This window comes from Pholcus phalangioides, unplaced genomic scaffold, assembly GCF_987345545.1.
Source record: "Pholcus phalangioides strain wild (caught in Gottingen) unplaced genomic scaffold, Ppha-v1.0 ptg000011l_1, whole genome shotgun sequence".
NCBI classification, from domain to species: Eukaryota; Metazoa; Arthropoda; class Arachnida; order Araneae; family Pholcidae; genus Pholcus; species Pholcus phalangioides.
The window spans coordinates 25,196,716-25,213,716 of NW_028301604.1; the positions used below are offsets into that span (position 1 = coordinate 25,196,716).

Sequence of the window (17,001 nt, forward strand, 5' to 3'; positions counted from 1 at the left end):
TTAAATAACACAATATATGTACATTCTACATTTTAGTTAAATACTTTAGTGCCGACCACGTTGGTCGCACATCCATTCACTATCTCGGTTCGTCTCTCTCTGTCTAAGTTCTTATCTCTCGTTAGACGACGGCGTACTACCTCTACAGGAGCAGGTGTTCCCAACCGGCAGATGTTTCGATTGCACCTGCCGGGGCAGTCCACATAAGTTCAAGGGGTAGGATTCGATGGACGTCACACCGTTGACGTGAGAAAGATGACGACCTCTGGAGACGATGCACTAGGATCGATGCGCGATCTAGGATCGGAGATCGTCACATTTCCCCCTCCTACATACGTGTTCTTATCCATAGTTCATGAATGCATCTCACGAATATCACGGCCTGGAACAGTTATTTGACCATTGAAATTGAAGTTTTCTTTAGCAAGAGCAACACACCTTTGAATCTTGAATATCGCTTGACCTCCTTGCCACTACGAAATTTTTGACCACCTGGAGAATAGTAGTAAACACCAGTCCTGTTCCCACCCTTTTGAGGAACCATTTCTCTTTTCCAACCCATTTTTAAAGGTCTTTCTAACACACCTCCACTGGAATAGTCAAACTGTACCTGAGGTGAAGGCCATCCCAGTACACCTTCATCGGAAGGGTCAGATTCCAATAATTCAACTTCACTACCTCCTCCTACAATTTCTTCAGGTTCCCTACTAACTTCTTCAGAGGCCGGTTTTGGAACAGAAACATTGTCCGAAACTCTTTCACGAAAAGTTTTTAGATCGCAGACGACGCTGCTTACGTTAGATATGGTGAACGAACACATTCAGCAATCAACTGACATCCACCTTCCGTTTCCTCTAAACTCAGAGCCTACATGCGTTTTTTGCGATTTTCACCCTCTCAACGTGGTTTGCGACACCATGTTCCATTGCAATTTTTGTTCCTCTTGATGCCTACTAACAACCCTCTGAGTTTGTCGGTCCATTAACAGAACACCCTGTATATCTAAACTATATCAAAAATACAGAAACCCAATAAGAGCAAAAAAAACAATAATTGTGATAAATTATAAATATACTGCCCATAAAAAATTATGATCGTCTCATCTAAGTATTGATAGCTTCTCGATTTATCCCAATATGTTTTTCGTCTTTCATTTTAATGTGTCAATTGTGTTGGAATTCCCGACCTCCGGAGTTAAGCTATTCCATTTATTCACAACCCTATTAAAAAAAAGTCCCAGCGACAACCTAGAATTGTTGGTTGCAATAATTTTAACACGCCTCTATTTTGACTTTACCATGAGTAGACGTATACCCTAAAGGAAAGAATATGGGATAGAATCTGAATGAAGGCTTAGAGCAGTTATTTTTATTATACAAATGCAAATACAAATACAACGCCACAACAGGCAAATTGCCCAACGAGGTGGCTGACTTAAGAACATCATGGATCCCCGAGCCCCTACCTACTACTGCTACACCACACATGCGCCCCCCCCCCCGCGGAACCCCCCAACGAATAGGTACATGCGGGAATGTGCGTGTACGTGTAGTGCAACCTGACGTAAAGTTTGTTTCTGTGTAATGCTTGTTATGTGTAGTGCTGTCATCTGCCCCCAGTTTTACTAACTATGAGTGAAGTGTTATGGTTGAATGATTTACCGTTGTAGGACTGTTGCTCTCTGTGGCGAGACTTTTTAACGGGGAGATCGGCTCGCATTTGCGCCTTGAAGTTGGGAACCACAGAAAACCAACTTCAGCCGACCACCACTGTGGGGTTCGAACCCGGATCCTCGCATCACGAGTCCGGCACTATAACCACTCGACCACCACAGCGGCAACTTATGTTGATGGTGAAAAGTTAAAACAGTTTCTATTGCATAAATATTTTTATTTGGGTCTCTTATTCAAAATACGTCAATAGTTACGTTTTTAGATGCGTCGATAGTGGATGTAAGGGGACATTTGCCCCCCTCTCAATAAGAGGGTCTAGGATAGAGAGCAATGTAGGCAAGTGTAGCGCTTGAGTTTTTCGTGTAGAGAAAATGATATTCAATGCACGAGTGTTGCATGGGGTAATAAAATCCTCAGCAATATTCAAGTGGAAGATGTGGTAGTCCTATATCTTCTAAAAAAATTTATGTGCAAGCAAAGCACCAGGACCAGATGATATCTGTCCTCGTGGAATGTGCTAATCAATTGTCGGAGCCAGTCGCACAGATATACAGGAGTAGTGTTTGCTGAGGGTATTGTCCCAAGGCATTGGAAGCTTACTAATATTGTTCCGATATTTGAAAAGGGTAGTAGAGAAGCTGTGTCCAATTATCGTCCAGTGAGTTTGACAAGCTCCATCTCGAAAATATTGGAAATTAATATCAAAAGGCAATTGGTGAAGTGGATAGACGAGAATAATATATTGTCGGATAATCAACATGGGTTCAGGAATGGGGAAGTCAAGTGTAACTAACCTCCTTTGCTTCTATGATCACGTGACTAAGGCTTTAAGGGCAAAATGTAGATGTTTACCTTGATTTCCAGAAAGCATTCGATCGGGTTCAACATGGTAAACTCTTAAAGCGTTTACACGAGATTGGGATTGGGAGCAACGTGCTGAATTGGGTAGAATTGTGGTTAAGATATAGTTCACAATGGGTTATGGTGAACGGGGAATTCTGATTGGACAGGCGTCACAAGTGGAGTTCAAGGAAGTGTCCTTGGCCCTAAAAATTTTCACTTTTTATCGATAAACTTGATCAGGGTATCGATGGGATTGCTAGCAAATTTGCAAACGAAGTGAAACTAATGGGGGGTAGTTGGGAATCAAAACGATAGGGAGTTGCTCCAGACCAACTTAAACAGAATTGGAGCATGGGCAAATGAATGAAGAGTATGACATTTAGTATTGACTGACAAGTGCATGGTTGCTCATTATGGTTCAAACAGCCCACATTTCTCAACCGAGTTGAATGGTGTCACTATCCCGGATGCAACTAGGGTCACCGATTTGGAAAGTCTCATTGACGAGCGGTTTAGGTTTCCTGAACATTGTTCAGCAATGGTAAAAAAAAAACAAATAGAATGCTTGGTTTCATTTTCAAAAAGGTTTCTTCGCATTCTCCTAAAGTCATTCTTCTGCTTTTCCGAAGCTTAATTCGTCCTCGACTGGAGTATGCTCCAAGTTTTTTGAGACCATACTTACAGAGGGAGATAGAATTGGTTGAAGGGGTGCAGAGAAGAGCTACGCATGTCCTTGTTGGCACACGGGGCTTGAGTTATAAAGAGAGACTTCATTTTTTGAATATGTTTACATTGGATGAACACAGGTGTTGGGGAGATATTATCGAAGTCTGCAAAATTTTCAATGGGATGGATAGGATGGACCATGCATTATTAATACGCCGTCAACCAACTGCTTTTAGAAACAAGAAAACACCAGTATCGATTGGTAAGGGACAATTCTACGTTATGGTGTCGCAGGGAATTTTTCTCTAATAGGATTGTTAATAAATGGAATGTCTTACCCCCGGAGACAGTAAATTCTACCACAATTGAGACATTTAAAAAGAAATACTATAAAAATGTTGGGGTAAATCGAAAAGCTATCCATACTTAGAATAAAACAATCATAAGTGTATTTTATGGGCATTGTATAATATTTTATCACGTATATATATGTTTCTAATTATTGTAATTGTATTTCTAATTGAGAAGATCAGGGTATTGGGTTGCTGTATTTTAGAAATATATGACATCCACATTTGTTATGGGCATTTTTCCTGTTGTGCCTTTGTATTTGTGAACACCAAATTGACAAGAAGGAAGCATGCCTTGGCAACTTTCATGTATGTAAATGTTGTGGTGCGTATTATTACCACAGTATTATTACCACACTGGTATAATGTACCAGTAAAAATTACTGGTACATTAAATTATTCTATTACAAATCTTATAAAAACATTATAACGAAAATGATGACAAAAAAAAAAGTTTCTTCCAGAAAAACATACATATTACATTTAACCTTCCTAACGAAAACCAAGCAAACAGTTCTCTTTCACTATGTAAAAAAATTCTAAGAGATAGAGAATTCGCACCTAAAAAAAAACTTGATTCTCAAGGAATAAAGTAGAAGGACTAAAATGAGTGCAAAGTAAATTCAAGGCAGAAAGCATTTTTTAAAAATGTATACAAAAGTTGAAAATTAAGTTATATATTTAAGTAATTTTGCAACATGGGAAGTCTTTTATAAACAGGGTGGTTATATTTAAACTCATCCTACTCAGACGTATGTATAGGTCGTTCTGGTAAACTTGTTTCATTGAAACTTGGTGTATACGTTGTACGGACCATGAGGAAAAGAAAACTGAAAAAAAAAGTTCACATTTTGACCACCACGTGAAAAAGTTGTGAATGGAGAACAAGAAATAAAAATTATAAACATAAAACTTCATTCAATCACAGCATTTTCGCCCATCACATGATTAAATGTGAGTCTTGAGAGGTGTTCTGCCCATTACTGGAAACTTCTGCAGCAGCAAATCATTCCTGCTTTACAAGAACGAGAATGTTTATAGGCTACTATAATTTTCATGCAAGATGGCCGGCAAGTGAAGGAACTTCATGCTCAACTTGGAGATGTTCAGGTAACTTTGAGAAGTTTTCCTCCCTAATGACTCATCCTCATTCTCTGGACTAGAATCCTTGGTTGTTGGGATTCCTGAAATATCATGTCTATGGAGGAAGTGCACAGACTCTGCCTGAATTGAAGGCAATTGAAGGCTGAGATTGAGATAAAAACATGTGAGCAGAAAAATACCAGGATGTAGTAAGAACAAATCACATGTAAAAGATCATCAAACACCAATTGTGACAGACTTTCTCACAAAACTTGCCCAAATTTTCCCTTGTGCTACTGCTCTCACAGTGATTAGGCCAAATTAACATTAATAAACTGCATTCTAAAATTGTGCTACATAATACCAGATACCCATGTGAAACATCAATCATTTGCTGAATGTCATAGAATAAATTTTAATGATTATTGAATTATTTCTTTTAAGCTATACTTCCCCCCCCCCCCCCGCCGTCATCAATTGCATACTTTTGTTTCACTTTCATAGATTCACCTAATATGAAAAATGTTTTCTTCACCAATTCTCCAGTATTTCCTGCTTTGCAGTAGTATACTTGTGAATTGGTAAAGAAAAAATATTGTCATGTCTTGGCTAACAAAAATAATATGTTCCCCAATCACATGTGTTCGCAAAATTTCATATATGTTTCTGAGAAAAACACCAAAGGCTGTGTGTAACAGGAACAGCTTCTAAATTGGGTGAAGGAGAATTTAAAGGAAGATGAAATAGAGTGAAGATCTTCTCATTTCACATCATGTTCATAACCTAGTCGGGTTCATAGATGTCCTCGTATGTGATGTGCTCAGCTCAGTATCTACGTCTCACACATGCAAAAAAGATCAGACCCTTCAGTTTGATACTAAGAGTCGTGTACTGAAAGAGCATGTGCAACGAAAACATTCATAAGTTTAGGTTCTTTTTATAATGAATTTTTCTCTCGTTCATTTTACACAAAATAGCTCAAAGCTTTCATTTAGAGAAATAGCTGAAAGGTGATTTCGAGGTTGACATATGAATTAATCAGAAAGGCTTGAAATGCTGTAATTCTGGTGGTAATTGCGTGAGACTTCAGATCACAATGCTGCTGTATTGTGTGAATGCATGCATCCATGTAAACTAAAATGCTCGTTGGCCGAATTGGTATTCTTTAGCAGAGGTAGAAATACCACGAAAAAAATTTTTGTTAGCCCAAAAATTTGTAAAGCTGAGATTATACTATAAGTTTGATAAAATCTTTCACAAAAATTGAAAACCACCAATAAACCTATTGGTTATATTTGCTCGAATGTAACTAATATGCTTACTGGTTGCATTTTCAAGTTTTATAAAAGAACTTTTATAAAACTTCTATAGTTCAATCCCAGCTAAGCCGAAGTATTGATAGGTATTGGTAAAATATTACTACAGTATGTGTTTGCATGTCTATGTGCACACATTATTATGCGTGAAAAACTTTTCTTTTTCTAAGTCAAATCTGCAATAGGAGAATTTGTGTTGTAATAAATCTTCCTTTTCTATACAGGAGATCTGTTCAGCGAAGAAGAACTCTTGCAATGGTTAACGAGCAATGATGTTTTTGAAATCAAAGATGAAATTGAAGAGGTCAATAGGAAGATGTTAGAAAAGCTTTTGGAAGAAAATGAATTCGTAGCTGTCTTTTTCTGTACGTTTCTTTTTTTTTTTCTTTAGTTTTTAGTTTTTTTCTCAAATCAGAATGAACTCTTTCAATTAACACAACATATTCACATTATAAACTTCCAGTCATGTCTTGACACAACCTACCATAATTTTTTCAATATTGTTGTCTCTTACAAGTGACCCCAGGACTGAGGAGGTTAATCACATTTTCCTTTTTTTTGTTTGTTTCTCCAACCTTTTGATAATAGCCTTTAACTACACAATTAGTTGCTTTCAATATTTTAGGAGATTGTAACATTTCTTATAAGGATGATTTTCAGCTATAAGTGTAAGGGCCGCCTCACAGGGGATACTCAAATCGAACTCGAGTATCCTCAACTTGGGAGTTGAGTTGCCCGTCGTCCTCCACACGGTGCTACTAAAAAATCTCAAAGCCTGGGAAGATTAGTAAAAACGATGCAGTGTTTAGTTCATCTCCTTATCTCCCTGTACGTTATGAGCCAGGAAAAAAAATCAATTTTTTAGCGATTCCAGCAGCGATGAAGTTGATATTTTATTATAATTATAAATAGTTATTATCCTACACTATTATTTTCACAAAAAAGAATAAATAGAATAAAATTAGGGTACATTTATAGGGTTATTTAGGTACATCCATACATTGAAAATAACATTCATCGTACACTATTCGTTACAGCCAACACAGGAATTGGATTTTTTGCATTCTATAGAATTAGAAAAGATACTTACCTGGAATTAATAAATTAGCTGATTACCTGTGAGCCCTGATTAGTGACTGCTAATAATCCTTTAATCTCTTTACGATCAGGGACGTAATATTGCGTCAAAATTTGCCAGAAGAATGAATTCATTCAAGCTGACCTCTTTTTTTACTCAATGCGAAACTTATTGCAACTTTACGAAACAAAATTGTGTGTGTGTGTTCCCCTCCTGTTCTCCTCAGCTTTTTTCTCCTCCTCGTTCTCCACGGCATCCCCCCAGGGCCGCAACTAGATGCTTGGTCACCCGGGACAAGCGCGCATTTTGACGCCCCTTTGTAATGTTGAAGGAGAGGTTTCAGAATGAAATTTGCACTCCCTCGGGTCTAGCTCCCGGGGCACGAAACCCGGCTGCTCCCCCCTAGTAGCAGCCCTATCCCCCCCAATTTACTGTCTTTGTAGAGAATAGAACATTTTTATTTTCTATTATAAATAATTTTCTAAGTTCTATTTTCTATTCTGTAGGAAATAGAACTTTATAAAGTATAACTGTGTTTGTCTTGTCACAAAATTCAGTGTCGGGTCACAGGTCACCCCTCGTACAACCTTGATTGATGAAAATAATAGAAGAAATATTTTAAGTATGACGTTACTTTTGTTGCACACGACTAGCACGCGATGTCACCAGTGACTTCGTCTCGTAGAATAATTCGTTGCCAACATTCCACTACCTTCGTGTGAGGAGCTCCATAGAAATATACGTGCTTGATCCTCTGGATACTCTCCTATCAGTTATAAGACTTCAATATCTTCGTGTGAGGACGCGCCAAGTGTTTTATTGTTTCTTCTAGCTATAATACTGGCGTTATGTTGCTTTGAGCAGTGAATGCGAGCTGATCTACCCTTTAAAAAAGGGTAGGGCCCTTGCCAGAGTGCAACAGGCCAACAACGACACAAATATTAAATCATAACACTTGACTCACAATTTGAAATATAGATGACAGCACTGAAAAATCATACACAACACTAGATACATACTCAGACTGTTCGGTTGAGACACGCATACTTTTTTCTAGACTCTGTCACAAAGCTGGCCTGGAAGAGATCTCGTCAACGGGATAAGTCCAGTGGTAGAATCCTGGCATTTATTCATTCATGGTGCTGTTGTAACTTTTCAAGGATACGATCATCCCATGTACACACACTCATCTCGTTTTTTTTCTCCATATTTTATATTTTTCCACTAACTTTAATCAGTGCCGTCCTAACGCATGGGCCCACCCGGGCTTCGTAACAATGAGATCTACTGTATTTTAACGTGTAAACGAATCCCCTGATTTTTTTGGCTTATAATTTGGAGAATGTTGAAAAGTTATATCTATAATACTATCCATGTAAAAGAAACCCCTCCTACTTATGAGACCAAAAAATTTTTTGTAATAAGTGATTCTGATACACGTTAAAATACGGTAGTCAAAATTTTCGACAGTGAGTATGTAAATCGATTAACAGGTGTGTTTATAACCAGGTGGGGGACCCGGAAAAACTACTTTGCGGGGGGGGGGGGCAATGATGCTGTTAAGTTGGCCCTGACTTGAATTAGACAAAGAGAAAGGAAGGGAAAAAGTGACACTATATTTTTTTCCCTCATTTTAAAAATATAAAAAAATTCTCCACACTATAGGTAACTTTCTGCAGGTGAATAACGAGTTTTATATTTTAGTCAAGATCTTAGTCCCTTGCTTGCGATGTGTTGATGTCATTACTGAGGCTATATCATGTGCTTCCCATCTTGTGTCAAAAATGGATTTCAAGACAATCTCGTATTCAATATTATCTTAGGCTGAACACATAGTAAGACGGAGAGCGAAGCAAAGAGGGAGAAGAGATTCGAGCAGCGAAATCAAACACACCGATTTCAATGCGTCTGCTTATAGTGGCGCACACAGCAGCAGGGCGGGAAGCGATAAGAGCGCAACGTGTTTAGTGCACTCCCAGATTCTACTTTTAACTTCAAGTTTTTTTGACAGCAAAAGGAAATAACTCGACACCAGAATTCAAATCAAGACATTTATTCAATCAGAAGAAAAGTAAACATTCTTACAAAATTAGCTTAAGAACTTGCTAACGATATTAAAAATTTAGTATAACGTTAAATAAAGAACTTTTAAATATATCACAGACTTTTTTCACATATTGCACTTATCTGAATGTGGTCCGAAACTTCGCCATACGACTAAAGGAAAGTCACCGTTTCCACACGACTTCCAAAGTCCAGTTTTGAAGTGGACGTCCGCTGAGTAGTAGACCGACGGAGGCCGATTCACATTGGTCCCGAAGTGGACGAGGCGTGCTGGGGACCGTTTCACCACATTTCAAGACGCACTGTCTAGATCTAGCACAACATCGGAACCAAGAAGAGAATCTGGCCAGGCGTGATGTAAGTCCATAGCTGAGACGACCATCGGACGTCAGCCCAGAGAATGCCGAAGGCTAGGATTGCAAGAGGTTGGGAATCAGACTGCGGTGAGGCAGACGTTGAGAACAGCCATAGTCTACCCATCCATTGTACGTGGTTGGCGATACCAACTAGACCTGGAGCTCTAGGTGTAGAGGCCTTTCCGTTGTCACCCCTAGCTAGCGTTAGAAGAGCCAAGTCACCGCTCATATGTAATGCTACTATTAAAAAGAAGTTTGGACCTGCCGAGACACAAATGCAAATTAGAAAAACATCACAGGATACGTTTCCAAGCCTAAGGCTAGATGAAGTTACGTTACATTAAATCTCTCTCTCTCTCTCTCTGATTAGTGAAAAACTAGCAACACTGTGCTACAACATCGAAGAACCGAACTCGTTAAACGAGTGAGGTGAAAAGGAACGCAATGCGAACGTTCGACAAACACAATCCGTATTTATACGAATCATGAAACAAATATTTTTGGTGCACTTGGACCACGGAAACACTTCGTCACAACAAGAAAACTATTACGTCACAACAAGAAAACTATTACGTCACAAGAAAACTATTGCGTCACAACAAGAAAACTATTACGACACAACGTACACTTCGACATAATTTACATATAATTTCAGAATATTAGTGTAAACAATAAATTAGCGTTTGGCAACATGCAAGGTAAACTGGCCAGGTTCACCCAACACAACCAACTACAATCGGGAAAGTTTACCAACGAAGGTCTCTGCTATATCAAACGCCCTTATTATGGGGCATTTGATATGGCAGAGAGTATCGAATAGAAACTCGCAATCAGCTTGGTTTTTTTTAATTAAAGAATTCTTTAAAATTTGCAAAAAATCATAATTATAAAAACCATTGCTCAGACAACAGTTTAGAAATAATAGTATTGTGTGAATATCGCAAGTATTCCTCATATTTTGGTCGCTTTCTTCGTGGGCAGTCTGTAGGCCCCACTATTTAAAGCTTACTCTGAAAAACCACAACATGCTTGCCCTATCTAAAATTTAACTCTCTTATTATGCAAGAGATTTGTGAATTTCTTGTTTCTTGGTTACCAGGAAAAACACAATTAAATCAAATGTATGATCAACAGCCTGAAAACCCTCTTCAAGAGAATGCTGATTATATATTAAATACTTCACAGTATTTTTAACACACTGCCATCCTTTATTTTTTCCAATCAGGTTCTGCTCTGACTGGGAAATTCTTAAAAATTCATATACAAATACAAATACAAATACAAATACAACGCCACAACAGGCAAATTGCCCAACGAGGTGGCTGACTTAAGAACATCATGGATCCCCGAGCCCTACCTAATACTGCTACATCACACATGCACCCCGCCCACACCCCCCCCCCCCGCGGAACCCCCAACGAATCGGTGCATGCGGGAATGTGCGTGTGCGTGTAGTGAAACCTGACGTGAAGTTTTTTGTTTCTCTGTAATGCTTGTTATGTGTAGTGCTGCCATCTGCCACCAGTTTTTTTCGAACTATGAGTGAAGTGTTATGATTGAATGATTTATCGTTGTAGGACTGTTGCTCTCTGTGGCGAGACTTTTTAACGGGGAGATCGGCTCGCATTTGCGCCTTGAAGTTGGGAACCACAGAAAACCAACTTCAGCCGACCACCACTGTGGGGTTCGAACACGGATCCTCGCATCGCGAGTCCGTCACTATAACCACTCGACCACCACAGCGGCCTATTATACCTAATAAAGATAAGTTGTCTAAGATGCTGATTGTACTGTATAACACAAAACTATGCAAAACAATAAAAAAATACACGAAATAAAAACCACCTTTTAATTTATATTTTCCTTCACAAAATTCAAAACTACTGTGATATTTGATTTTGTTTTCTTTTGCAGATGACAAAGGGTGTACAGAGTGTGATGACGCTCTGCAAGAACTGGAACGGATTGATGATGAAGCAGATGATTTACAAATTATGTTTGTCAAAATCAGAGATCCTCGTCATGCCAGAAAATATGGTGTCTCTCAACTACCCTCTCTTGTTTATTTTAGAAAGAAATTCCCTTCAGTGTACAGAGGTATTATTTTTGAAAATATTTCCTTTTCACACTGCTTTCCGATTCCTCCACCCATTTCTTGGTCCTGCAGCTCAGATGGATATAGTTATAACGAGTGTGGATGCATGATTGAATGAAAGGAATGAAACGTAGAAATTATTTAATTAAACGTAATAAATCGTACAGACTTTTTCATATGAAAAAGAGAAGGCTGGTTGCTGCTGGAGAACTAGTACTTGTGTGCAGGGAGCGGCTTGAACTCACCTGTCGCCCGGGTGCAAAGCCCCATATGCCACCCCTACATATGACCCTAGTGGGAAGCTGAGGTCTTTAGCTGAGAGAACGTTGGCACAAACATGATGTTTTTTATCCGCCCATAGTCACACACACCATTGTTACCCAAAAAAATTCCCTTGACCATATTTCCCGCTTTTAAAGTAACGGTCCTGCTTTTTTGGTTCAGGATTATTTCAATTTTCTTAATTATGCCCGATCACGTTTCCACAAAACCGTTCTTATTTTCCTTTCTTTTAGGGTTGAAAGCCCTGTGGATAAATGAGCACCCAAATTCTTTCTTTGCCTTTATTTGACCTCTTCTGAAAAATTACTGGGTGGGGGCACCAAAATGCACACTTGCCCCATGTGAGTCTATTCTTCTTTCTGGTATCACTGCCCAACGCCTTGTCTGTTCTCTCATGTTTTCTCATCTTAGGTATGGCTCAATAGAGTGACAGCGTTTGGTGTCTCGTTAATTTTTATTATTCCAAAATTTAAAAATTTACAGGTGTAAACAAAAGCCTAGGCTGTTGCCTCTTACAACCTTCCACCTGGATGCACTGCACCCCTTGCACCTTCGCTTGTGTTTCCGCATCCCTGTGTCTGGCAAAAACAATCAAATGCTCTTGTGTTTCTAGATCAGGGTTTTCCAACCAGCGTTCCGCAAGAGCATTTTTGGGGTTCCGCAGAATCAAAAGTGACAGACCCCAAAAATCCCAGAAAGACAGCTCAAAAAATTTCTTATTAATGACACAATTTTTTATTTTTTTTTTTTTTGTTAAGCACGGCACTCTAAAAAAAATTGGGATAATCAACCAGTAGGAGATAAACAATATTCGCGTTGGGTTCTTTCTTTCCATTCTCTCAGAATGGGAAGAAAGTCCCTCAGACAACAGAATCAAGACTTCCTGGAAATTGGTATTCCCGAAACTCAAGACCTCCATGCGGACCCTCACAAGGGTCTTCCTTCTAGGATGCCAAACTTTTGGATTGTTTCTTTGCATTCTGTGCCCCCCTCCCCTCCCCCCATCCCCGGTCTCTCTTCCTTTTAGGATTGCCAATTAAGCTTTGTGGTGTCAGATTCTTATCGCTTTTCTGAACAGCAAATCATTTAATAGCAATCACAAAACAGAAAAGGAAAGCTTACTTTCTAACTTGCCTGTGGTTATTTTTCCCATTCTACAGATTTTATAACACAAAATAGAACCGCGTTTATACGACGTTCAAGAAACCATGTCAAAACGTCGTATAAGGGAGGAAATCGTGCAACTGAAACTTCTATTATAAAATTCCCTCCCCCAGACCTCAAAGAAAAAAAGTCACAAAAATTCAATGGTTTTAATTGCATTTTGTTTATTGTATAATAATCATTCTTAAGAAAAATTACCCCCAACATTAAATTTTTCCAAAACATATTATAAATAAACCTAAATAACTGTAATTCACATTACATCACAGTTGCTTAAATCTTGAGTATTCTTATATTATTCTCCTGAAGATTTGAAAGAAAAAAACATAATTTTTTACTTTTTTTAAAAAAGTTTTTTTTTTTTTTTTTATATCTACGCAAAGCACATAATGCAGCGAGTCCAGCTCTTTAAACGTTTTCTAAAAGAAAAGAACAGAAATACTTCAACAGTGTGTCTCAAACCATGTGTCGCGGCTCTCAGCGGGCATCACCAACCTTTGTTAAGGGCGTCACAGCAACAGGGGGGCTGTGACGCCCTTAACTTTGTGTCCCCATCAGGGGCAAACACCCCCTACATGGGGACAATTGCTAAAAACTTCCTTTTCATTTCATGTTTACGTTTTTGCTCAAGTTGGAATTTTTCGCTCCTCTGAGACCACGATTTCAGTTTGTGCTGAATAGTTTAATCTTCATATTTACTATAGCTGGATGTTGGTTTGGCACACTGGACCAGGGGGGGAGTGCCAGAGTGGCGTGATGGTAAGATGCTCATCTACCACCGTGAAGGTCGCTGTCATGGTCCCGAGTTCGAACCCGACGGAAGATATTTTCCTTAATGAACTTGAGGCGACCACGGATAGATAGTGCCTTCATTTCCAGCCCATCTCATTAATCGCAGTAAATTGCGATATGGCCAGAGTTGGTGTTCGATGGGGGGAAGGCGAAATCCCGCTTTCTTTTCCTTTGCCCTCTCGTTTTACATTTCGGATGAGAATGATGTTTGTATGAGTAATTTTTTTCTCTTGTTCTGTATTCTGTTATTAATATTATTTATTTATCGTTAAAGACCATTTCATCCAGGGTCGTATCCTAACATTATTGTGAGGATGGGCAAACATGATTTTGCCGCTCCCCCTCCTCCTCTTCAAATTTTGATGATTTTATAACGATATTTTTGTTCTTTCCTGATATTCGCCACCCCTAAAATTTGGCACCCGAGACAGTTGCTCCATTTGCCCCTCTCTAGTCTCGGCTCCGATTTCATCAAGCATTTTTTTTATGATTTTCTTGTTCTTTTGACAGCTTTTGCATTTCATGAATTTTAATGTGAATACTTAAAACAAAATCAGTTCGATACTTGTGTATCAGTTGTCATGATTAAAACCGTGGGTATTTGTAGAATACTACTTACATAGCAGTGGAATATGGTAGCCCAGCTTGATAAGGTACTCGCGAACTGTGCCACAAGATACTCAGAGATGTTGTGTATTCGATATTCTCTTTTGTCCTCGCCAGTGTTTTTTCTGATACAAGAACTATTACAAAAACAGCGATATGATGATCAAACAGCACATTGCTATTGAGGAGAGTCTTCAATTCAAACATTTGGCGCATGGAATTCTAGGTGAGAAACATAAAAAAAGGCGTTCGGAATCGTGTGTCACCCGTATAAGTAACGGTCGTCGTATTGTGCAGAAAATAAAGGTGGTGGAGAAAAAAAAAAAAGATTAAATAAGCATGTTTTTCGTTACTCTGAAACGGTGTGTATAACTAAAATGACCAAACGAAAAAAAAACGGACGTTTTCATAGATGTAGGGACAGCATAGATGTAACCTACAGCTCGTGTTGAAATAACGAATTCACGATTTAAAAATTTTAAATTGAGTTTTTTAGTAAGCTTGACAAAATTAACATTTTTACTAAAACAATAAAATAGCCGAATATTATGAAAAATAATGCTTTCCCCTAAAATATAGGACATATGACCACTCTGTGTGTAATTCATAAATATACAGTATACATATTTTTAGACACTTTTACCTACTACAAATTTTGATTCTTGTTCTGCAGAGAGAATGCAGACTTTTGCGACACCCTGTATATTGAAGAAATATTCAAAATTTGTTAAGGGTTCCGCGGAAAAGTCTCGTAATCATCAAGGGTTCCGCGCGAGCTTTCACGTTGGAAATCCTGTTCTAGATTATAATTCAAAAGATACACCTACTAATGTGTGTGTGTGTGTGTGTAGACCCTACACTTGCTGAATGTATTTGATCACTACATAGCTTAACCCTTTGTCATCCAGACCCTTTTATTTATATATATTAATACAGGGTGATTCAGAAAGGATGGGAAAAACTTTTAGAGGTGATAGTACACATTAATAAAAACAATTGACATCAAAGAATGCATGGTCTAACATGAAACGTAAAAGCGCTAGCGCATTTCGAAACGGCCGCTCCACAGGGGCGGTCTTAGGGCAGTGCGACCGGTTTCCCCCTCCTCAATGGTTTCCTGTGTTGCAAGGAGTCGAGAAAGTTGTGGGTTTTTTCCCCTCTTGAGAGAGATTTTTTTTTTTGAGGTAATGTCCAGACAGGCTGGACCATCTGGAAAAAAAGTTCCGCCAATTACGCAATCCAATTGTGAACACAAGTGGCGTCGGAGCCGGGGGTGCTGTGGGTGCTCGAGCACCCACGGAAGTTTGTAGAAAGGGTCCGAGCACCCACAGATTTGATTCAAAAATCGAAATTCCCTACATGACTCTCAAGACAGGCACCCACAGGTTCGAAACACTTCCGACGCCCATGGTGAACACAGTATCTTTTTCAAATATTCACTTGAGAAATATTTTTTAAAAATGAATGAGAATAAAAATAATTATTTGTAGGCCCTGTTTGAATAGAGGGATCTTGCGCTGGGCGCCGTTTTTCTGCCCGTCTCACAAGAACAAATTAGAAAAAAAATGTCTCACGTTAGGAAATCATGCATTTTTGCGTCGCAAATTACTTAGGACTCCTGGTATGTCTCCAGGCTTACCAGACTTTCTTAGTGGATCAGGGCATGCACGTGAACAGAAAAATTATAACATACCACACATTCACAACTGAACACCCTTTGGAGTTTCATAGACCGAAGTTCCAGGTACCCAGGCCCATAATTAATCTGGTGCGTAAGCAGGGTCGCAACTAGGAAGGAAAGTTAACTCTGTCGCCCGGGGCCAGGTTTCATTTTAGCGCCCCACTCAATATAATTTTTAACAGAAAAAAGTGTGACTCAGGGCCCTTAGTTGTCCATCGCCCAGGGTGCCAAACGCCCCTGCTCTCACTTGATTGCGGCCCTGTGCGTAAGTTGTGGTCATACCGGGCCTCAAAAATTAAATTCCTCTCTTTTCTTTCAAGAAACTGATGAGGTATTTTTGTTAAAAATCCAATTTAATTTTTTTTAATAGCTGTGTGTGGAAACCAGATTCCAAATTAATAACCCCTTCCCAATTCCGTTTATAAACAAAGGAAGAAGTTGGAAGTGAAGAATAGCGCTTTATAGGATATTTGTTTCAATAATTTTGAGGAGGAGGTTTGTTTCGGATATTTGTTCCGAAATAAAAACAAAATTAAAATTTCTATAAAAAACACACGCACACACACATAAACAGACAGATAAAAAATTTATATACATGTATAGATTATTTACAGAAATGTTTAGAACAATTAATTATTGTTAATTTACGCTAGGGTTATTATATCCAAATCACTCTTGTTAATTAATTTACTGAACATTTTGATTACACCGAACCGGCTGCGTTAAAGACTTGAAGCAATCGACACAGCTTCGTAGTCAGCATACGGCAGCGACACGGGCAACACACGGAAAGGTGTGGTCGGCTCGGTGAGGAGCCGAGCCACGGCCAACTGACGCCCGAGCTACGGTCCTGGCACGGTGCGGATATGTGTGTCCAGACCTTAATACGGGACATATTTGGTCCATTGAATTGTTTCAGACTGGTCCTTGGGTTCAGAAAGGTTGAGAAACG

General features: G+C 38.9%; 1 protein-coding gene across 2 annotated transcripts in view; it reads left to right on the plus strand.

The window, feature by feature from the left end:
* Window positions 1-17,001, plus strand: part of hlk (hulk) — a 350,573-nt gene that overhangs the window by 310,213 nt on the left and 23,359 nt on the right. For both annotated transcript variants that reach the window (XM_089239381.1, XM_089239380.1), the window contains exons 34-35: window positions 6,156-6,296; window positions 11,344-11,526. In XM_089239381.1, coding sequence (XP_089095507.1) covers window positions 6,156-6,296; window positions 11,344-11,526 — 324 coding nt within the window. The remainder of the gene's footprint in view (window positions 1-6,155; window positions 6,297-11,343; window positions 11,527-17,001) is intronic.